The 8,487-nt window shown below is 34.7% G+C and overlaps 2 protein-coding genes across 4 annotated transcripts in view; both read left to right on the forward strand.

Annotated features, from left to right (window-relative positions):
- Positions 1 to 5,302, forward strand: part of LOC107729003 (dihydropyrimidinase-related protein 5) — a 19,033-nt gene extending 13,731 nt beyond the window's left edge. The window contains exons 12-13 of the mRNA XM_016539354.1: positions 4,201 to 4,339; positions 5,241 to 5,302. Of these exons, the coding sequence (XP_016394840.1) occupies positions 4,201 to 4,339; positions 5,241 to 5,302 (201 nt within the window). The remainder of the gene's footprint in view (positions 1 to 4,200; positions 4,340 to 5,240) is intronic.
- A 1,398-nt stretch (positions 5,303 to 6,700) lies between these two features.
- LOC107729016 (microtubule-associated protein RP/EB family member 3-like) overlaps positions 6,701 to 8,487 on the forward strand; it is a 9,104-nt gene continuing 7,317 nt past the window's right edge. For 2 of the 3 annotated variants that reach the window (XM_016539365.1, XM_016539367.1), the window contains exon 1: positions 6,701 to 6,816. In XM_016539365.1, coding sequence (XP_016394851.1) covers positions 6,737 to 6,816 — 80 coding nt within the window. In that variant the 5' untranslated portion in view covers positions 6,701 to 6,736. The remainder of the gene's footprint in view (positions 6,817 to 8,487) is intronic. The other variant, XM_016539368.1, reaches the window with a different exon arrangement.

The following is an 8,487-nucleotide window of genomic DNA, read 5'->3' on the forward strand; positions in this document are numbered from 1 at the left end:
AGCATTGCAGATTTACGAAAAACACCTAAAATTAGATAAATTTGATGACGAGTTAAAAAATAACAATAAAAACTTTACATCACGCACAGTTTTTTTGCAAAATAAGATTTTTTTAATAGTATGTAATAGGGGTGACCCCGAATAGTTGAAGATTCGATGCTTCGATAGGAGGAGCCTGATTCGATACCAATCTCACAGTCGAATATTCGCAGAGGTGTTATGATCATGCCATTTTGGCTATGTGGGGTGCTCAAATGTCTGATTTCACACAGAACTACCGGTTTTCTTCCAATAAGTTAATATACAGCCTATTAAGATAATGCTGTAAATAAGAATCTGAAAAGAAAGAAGCTTCAAATAAATATGTTAACGTGCGTGAATAAATCCAACCACCTCTATAGATTTTAAGTTTCACTTTCCATAATCCGTGACCGACAGAGGAGCATCTTGGTTGTCCTGGCCTATTTCTCTTTTCCTCATTTAGACACCTGTATTGTCCTGTTAGGTCTCTGTTCGCTCTCTCCCTCATAGTGTCTCTCTCTCTCTTTGTCTCTTGATTGTCTTAATTCATGTGTGTTAAAGACTCAGCGCAGACGCAGTGAAAGTACACTGCTGTCGGTGCATGTGCGTAACCTCTCATTCATATTCAGTTAGAAACATTTTTAATATGAATACTAAATATCACAGTCGGTGGTGTAATTTGTGGTGCTGGAAGTATCATCGTAATTTTTGAGGCAGGATTTCTTTTTAATTACATCAGCTGTACAAACGTCCTGTAAATACAGTGCGAATGTTATATCGCTACATAATCCTCTGCATATTTCATCAGACAGGAGAAACATCCTTACATTCATGACTTTGTCATACTGTCACCAGCACAATCATAATGATGGATTATCCTGTCGTTCACTCTCATTTTTCTCTCTCTCCCTCGCTGAGAAAACGGACAGAGGGGACTCGTTTTTCTGCCTTTGCTTCTTTCATTGGAATGGGCAGGGTTTGCATTATTCAGTGCCTGATATATGGTTCACAGAGTGATGTAATACTCCTATCAAGCTCTGGCGAATTGGTCGGGTACCCTGAGGCTCCTGCGCTTTGATTGGTCAAACACCTTCATTTCCCAGTGCTCTGACTGGCTGAACACCCATGGGCTTCGTGATCTGATTCGATGCCACACAGCCTTCTGCTTTTATATTCAGGGACTCAAACATTTGTAAAGTTTGGAGCAGGTATTCGTATGTACAGTCAACCATAATGGAGCAGAGCGATCAGCTCAACTGTGGTTGTCTGAGAGTTACTGCTCCACTCTTGTAAGTCATCTCCAGATAGAGGAGAAACAAGCAAGTGGCAAAGATGACAAGTTATCACACTGCAACACACACAGACGCACACACACCGTTCCTGTTAGCTCAGACCATGACACATTATTCAGCACTGATTGAAAACACAAAAACTGGAGTATTTTTCCTATGCAATTCTTAGTTCTGCACTTCGGTTTTTTTATTATTAGTATTATTTAATTTGTAATTTTTTAATTGCAAAAACATTTTGGAAAATTTGATACAGTTTTGTTAAATATAATAATGTTGATAAAGTGTCTTGTTTTAGTAGTTTGAGCTGTTTAATAGGATGTTCATGCTCCTGTCTTCCATATAATGAAAGTTAATGGTGACCAGGGCCATCAAGCTCCAAAAATAATAAAAAAAAGCAACATAAAAAGCAACATAAAAGTGTCATAAAAGTAGTCAATACTACTCAAGCACTATATTACAAGTCATACAATAACAATTTTGTGAAGAACTGATCAAAGTTATATTAAAAATGTTTTGTTAATTGAAATAAAGCTGAAATAAATTAAAATATAAATATTAAAAAAAACTTAAATACAAAAACTATTAGAATTAAAAATTTAAATTAGAAATGTTGCCTGGTCAACCAACTGAAATAAAAAAAAGTTGTAGTAAAAAAATTATTAAACTAAAACAGAAATTTAATAAAATATTTTAAAAACTAATAAAAATAAAAGTGCATGACAAATTACTCAAATTAAAATGAAATCTGAAAATATAAAAATAAAAGCTAAATAAAAATATTAATATTATAATAGCATATAAATACTAAAATAACACAGATTCACTGATATCTTTGTGGTCTACCAAAATGAAAGACATAAACTACTAAAGTATAGTACAAAATATATACCAAGATGAGGAACACTGAAGTTAAATAAAGTAACAATAAAACTGCTACTGTAAGTATGTGCAAGCACAAAGTATGCTTATAAATAATTAAAGCAGAAATCCAGTTAACAATTTTTCCTGCTACTATATGTAGACATTAGATCTATAAGAAAATATTCATGTTCTATCATATTACGTCATTCACATGAAAATTAGGCCTGAACTTGATTTGCCTCATCAGAATCATTCAGTGTCTTTGATTGTGAAGATGACACAATCTTTCTTAGGAAAGATGTTGAAAATGCACCTCATTGCAGCATTTTGCCTTCTGATAGTCTTTTGTGCTTCTTTACAGCCAAATAATAGAGCCTAATTTTTATGCACTAAAGTCTGACTTTTCAATTTCCCTAAGCATGCATCTTTAATGGGTTCCCATCTACTACAACCTGACAAAAAGAGAGAGAGAGAGTCAGAATGATGAGAATCAGGGTGAAGTCAGCTAGCCTCCTCCAACAATGAAGCACCTGGCAGAGGTACAGTATCTGCAAAGACTTATACTAACTGCATCATAAATTGCTGTATTAGATGCAGTAGATTTATCAAGCTTACATTGCGTTGTCCCAGTGAAATAAGTGTTATTTTCAACCCAACGTGCCTGTGGCGACATTTCTGAAAAATGACATTATGTTGCTTCTTGCATGTTTTGTGACACTTTCAAAGTAAAATGTCTAGTGAGTGGTGCTAAAAATGTGTTCAGTTTCACCTGAAGCAGATGAACGGATGAAACAGATGAATATGACAATTAGGGGTGACCCCGAATAGTCGATGATTCATGCTTCGATAGGAGGAGCCTGATTCGATACCAATCTCACAGTCGAATATTCGCAGAGGTGTTATGATCATGCCATTTTGGCTATGTGGGGTGCTCAAATGTCTGATTTCACACAGAACTACCGGTTTTCTTCCAATAAGTTAATATACAGCCTATTAAGATAATGCTGTAAATAAGAATCTGAAAAGAAAGAAGCTTTAAATAAATATTTTAAAGTGTGTGAATAAATCCATCCACCTCTATAGATTTAAGTTTCACTTTCTATAATCCGTGACCGACAGAGGAGCATCTTGGCAGGGATTTAAATCTTTAACAAGACTCAAACTGACACAGACAGAGTGAAAGACTGGATTTGTTCGATCAGGTAAGGCTACAAGTGATTCCAAAACATTTCAGCCGGTTTATATATATCGTGTATATATTATTTATCTCGTATAAGATGCATTTGGTTGATACATTTGGCATTTGGTTGAAGATTTTTATTTATTATATATTACAATATTTAAATAAAAATTAAGAAATATTTTACAAATAAAAAGATATTAAAAAATATATATTTTCATATATTTAAATATAAAATAGTACTTTTCCTCAACTATATATATATATATATATATATTTATGTGTGTGTGTGTCAGCTTTAATGCACTTTTAATGCAATGTATGCATGTATTATATATAACATGTATTATTTAACAATCTGCAAAGGAGTGGAAAAATGTTAAAATACTCCATTTAAGATCAGAGACCTGTGCAAAATAAGCTTCTTTTTTTTAACAAAATCTGTGTTTTTCTGTGTCTGTTCGGATGCAGTAAAAACAGAAAACATCTGCTCATGTATGCATTTCCTTCTGTCTCCGGTCATTATTCTGAGCTTGAAACCAGGATTAGAAATAAAATAGTCATAGGTGTAATCAGGCTGAGATTCAGACAGGAAGCTGACAGCTGGTTTTCACAATAAATATATTTATATATAATATAATAATATAAATGTATATGCATGTAAATATTTTCAAACTATATACTGAATGTGTGTGTATTTATATATACATAATAAATAAATACAGTACACATACATATATCATGTAGACAAAAACTTTTATTTTGGATGCGATTAATCGCGATTAATCGTTTGACCGCACTAGATTCAGTCGTGTGCTGAGGATTGTGGGATTGCGTTTTTTACAGGAGCTCAAGTGGACGATCACATTCCTAAGAGATCCTCGGCCAGAATTCTGGCTCCACCTGGTGGACGTTCCAGTGGCATCTGGTAACCGTGGAAACCGCAGAACCGTCTCCACGGCGACCGCTTCACGTCCTCCTACGCGTGTGATTGAAACTATTACATATCGCTGTAAACGAAGAACTGGATCGAATCGCAGTCAGCGTCGCATACAAAGTGCCAATTCAGCTGAACTCAAACTGTGCCGCATTACGATAAAACCACCTAAAAACCATTATATACTCGTATTTCCTGCTTTCGTGAAACTAAACAAAAAAAAAAAGTTTCATTGACTTCCATAGTATTTTAAGCGAACAAAAATATGTCCCAGGAACGTTTTGCTAGCGTTTCTGTAACGTTATGAAAACACAACTGAATGTTCTCTGAACGTTTCGTTTTTTAAAATATTTTAAAAACATTTTCTTTCTTGGTTATGTAAATGTTAAAGAAAACGTTAGGGTAACATTTCATTATATAATATTTCAAACATTATGGGAATGTTACTGTTGAATGTTCTCTGAAGCAAGTAGTAACATTCAGAAAACATTAGACGAACGCCCAACTAAAACGTTTCAGGAAAACATTCCATTAACAATGTATAAATAAGGCTTTTTGCTAACGTTTTGAGAGCATTATTAAAGAGCAGATCAGTGAACAAGCGTTACTGGAGAGAACGTTCTCAGAATGTTTCCTGTTAGCTGGGATACTATGGAAGTCAATGGGTGCCGTCAGCTGTTTGGGTCCTGACATTCTTCAGCAGAAGAAAAACACTCATACAGGTTTTAAATGACACGAGGGAGAGTATATGATGAGATAGTTTTCATTTTTAATTCACTCGCGTTGGTCGTTGTTCTCCAGATCACTGTTTATAGTTCATGAGTAATGAAGAGGAAAACCGTTATGAGCTAAGTATTAAAAGTGACTGCATAATTCAAGTATAAATGTTGAATCTAGAATAACCGTCCGTGTAAAGCAAAACCAAGTGTGTTTTTCCCTCCTGCTTCAGGAAACACGGGAACTCTTGTGCTGAGAATCACGTCACAGATCCACCTGCCCTCTTTTAGATGAACATCAGCTGATAATGTGTTCATCTGAGATCAGGATGAGTTTGTTTCTTCGTCAGGTTTGTAGAAATGTAGCATTGCATCAGTGTCTCAGCAATGGATGCAGGATGAGCACATTATCAGCTAATGCTGATTTTTGTCTGAACTCTTGCTTTAACTCTCTCGTGCACATACTGATGTTCGTGTTTGTGTGTATAGTGATGAATAAAGTGTCTATATTTTACATCTAAATATTTACAGAGCTGTATGTTGTTAGTTTTGATGTAATGTAATATCTAAAGCGTCAGTGACTGATTAATGATCTCGACTCTGACACACACAGAAACTGTGAAATCAAACAGTAGAGTTTATTCAGCTGCTCATATTCAGCCAATCACAGATAGATATATATATATAACAGGCTCTTAAATGTGTTGATTAAGTCTGGTTTGTGTTATTCGTGTGTTCCGTCGTGAGCTAAGGCTGTTCTTATTGGTGCTGTTATTTTTAAATAAAGAATTGTAATTGCTGATCTCAGTTTATATGGTTTAGGTGTTTTTTTTTTACTTGTCTTTTCAGAAAAAGCACTTTGTGCAGTGGTTTGTAATTGTGTGTGATTTGTTCTTTACAGTCGGTGCTGAAAGTGAAGGCTTGTTTATTTTAAATCAAGTGGATAAGTGCAAAAATAAATAAATAAATAATCCCTAAAGAAACTGTCGTTTTATTGTATTTCATTTAGTTTTATAAACCGCAACGACATCATTTACCAGTCTATATTCTTCCTAAAAAGTGTTTTAAAATTAAGAAGTCAAGCCAAATTTGGTGAACATTTATGTTTTTAATATTAAAAAATAAGACATTTGCATTTTTTAATGTCCTTTTTTATTATTGTTCTGGCAGATATGATATTGTTCAGATTTGAGGTTTTAATTTCTAAATATTAAAATGAAAATAAATGTAGTCTTCAGTATGTCAGATGTATTCGTTAGGTATTATTAACCAGCGGTATTCAGACACTATTATATTTATAATACTATTTTTAAATATTCAGTTTAACTTTTAGTTAAAGTTTAAGTAAGTTTGTGTTTTGTGTCGTTTTTATTATTTTTTATTTCAGTTTTAGTTATTTTAGTAACGAGTTAAACTGAATGACAATTAAAAATGTTGCCTTGGCAACTATCTGAAAATAGTTTCAGTTTTAATATATTTTATTTCAGGAAAAGTTTATTTTATTTCAAGTAACGAACATGTTTTTTATGGTTTTAGTTTTATTTCAGTTAACTATAATAATGTAATAACCGTGCTATTGGCATATTACAAATATACATTATTGTGCATTATTATATTTGCTTCTGCTAGGCTACTGTATTCATCAGACAAAACGGAGTGTAGAATTGCAGTGCGTCAGTTGCGTCGCGTCGCGTGTGCGCGCACGCACGCTTCCTGTCCGGTGTGACGCATGCGTGCGCGTTCAGGACGCAGTGTGGCGGAGAGACGGCGCAGCGCGAGCAGCAGCGGACGGGTTCCCCTCAGCCGTGAGTAAGAGCCTGATTCCCGGAGTCTGCGTGTGTGTGAGCGCTGTGAGGCACTAAACGCTGCAGACCGTGTTATTACGCGGTGTTATTATGATTAGAGTGAGGAGAGACGCGTCAGTCCGCGGAGGCCCTCAGACGCGCCGCGCCGGTAATTCGCGTTTAGCGGCAGAAGGATGATTTTTAACGGTTCGGTGTGACGTCACCGGCGCTCAGCTCCTGCGCTTCACATTAGAGATTATTATATAATCACAGATTATTGATTATATATATATTGGTCATCATTCATCATACTGTGGTTATACTATACTGTATATGATAACACCACGTTTTTGCTACTGCACATTACCGTACTTAACTTTATATCTAGCCTACAATTATTTCCAGAAATTACACAAATTTATACATGTTATAATTTATATCTATCTATCTATCCGTCTCTCTATTTCTCTCTCTCTCTCTCTCTATATATATATATATAACCTGCAATTATTTCCAGAAATTATATATATATTAATTAACATATTAATTTTTATAATAATTTATGTAATTATTTGTTAAGGTATTATGTTATGATTTTAGTTATTAAATATTATGATTTCTGGTTAATATGACTCAAATGGCAAATGTTTATGGTAAACTGTAAAGAAAAAAATAAATGCAAACAATTAATATCCATAACGCACATGTTATCAAATGCAAACTAACTGTTGACAAGTGAAAGAGTGCAATTGTGAAAGTGAAGTAAAAATGTTTTCTTATATTTCATTCATTCGTAAATTGTGAATTCTGGCAATGACAGTCACGCTGGTTTTGAGCTGAATAAGCTGTTCAGAAAGTAAATAACCCCATACACACACACATACACACACTCTCTCTCTCACACACACACACACACAATGCAGAATATTCATAGCAAATGTCCCGAGACATTCCACACGCTTCGAGACGCTTCGATAAACGCTCAAAATGTGACGCATGATACTGTAAACTCAGTAAAACCACACCACACACATGACAAGCTCATTCACACACACACATACACACACACACACACACACACACACATACACACACAGTGTTTCTGTAATGTGTGTGTGTGTGTTTGAGTGTGTGTGTGTGTGTGTGAGTGAGTGTGTGTGTGTGTGTGTTTCAGCATTGCCAGGCTGTTAGTGGGTCACCTAGTTAAACAGAAAGAGACAGTGATGGTACGTTCTCGTCTGATTTAGCTGCTTTGTATCAAAACGAGTTAATAATGAAATAATGATTGTTTCCTGAAAGTTTCTTGATTTATTGGACAAACAGACAACAGCCCCCAAACTCACGCCATTGGCTGGGTCAGAATGTTCTAGTTTAACACATGTCAAGTCAAGTCACCTTTATTTATATAGCGCTTTTAACAATACAGATTGTGTCAAAGCAACTGAACAGCATTAATTAGGAAAATAGTGTGTCAATAATGCAAAATGACAATAGTAAACACTAATTTTCCAGTTAAAGACAGTTCATCATTGAATTCAGTGATGTCTTCATTCAGCTCAGTTCAGTTTAAATAGTATCTGTGCAATCAAGTGTCCCCATAAAACTGCATCTTTGATAACTTTGATGCAGGAATTATTAAATCCCACAAAAATCCCTTATTACTTTAAAATTCCCTTTTTTTTGTCAGGCAAACTCC

The sequence above is a fragment of the Sinocyclocheilus rhinocerous genome, unplaced genomic scaffold (assembly GCF_001515625.1).
Source record: "Sinocyclocheilus rhinocerous isolate Xijiao unplaced genomic scaffold, SAMN03320098_v1.1 scaffold2682, whole genome shotgun sequence".
Taxonomy (NCBI): domain Eukaryota; kingdom Metazoa; phylum Chordata; class Actinopteri; order Cypriniformes; family Cyprinidae; genus Sinocyclocheilus; species Sinocyclocheilus rhinocerous.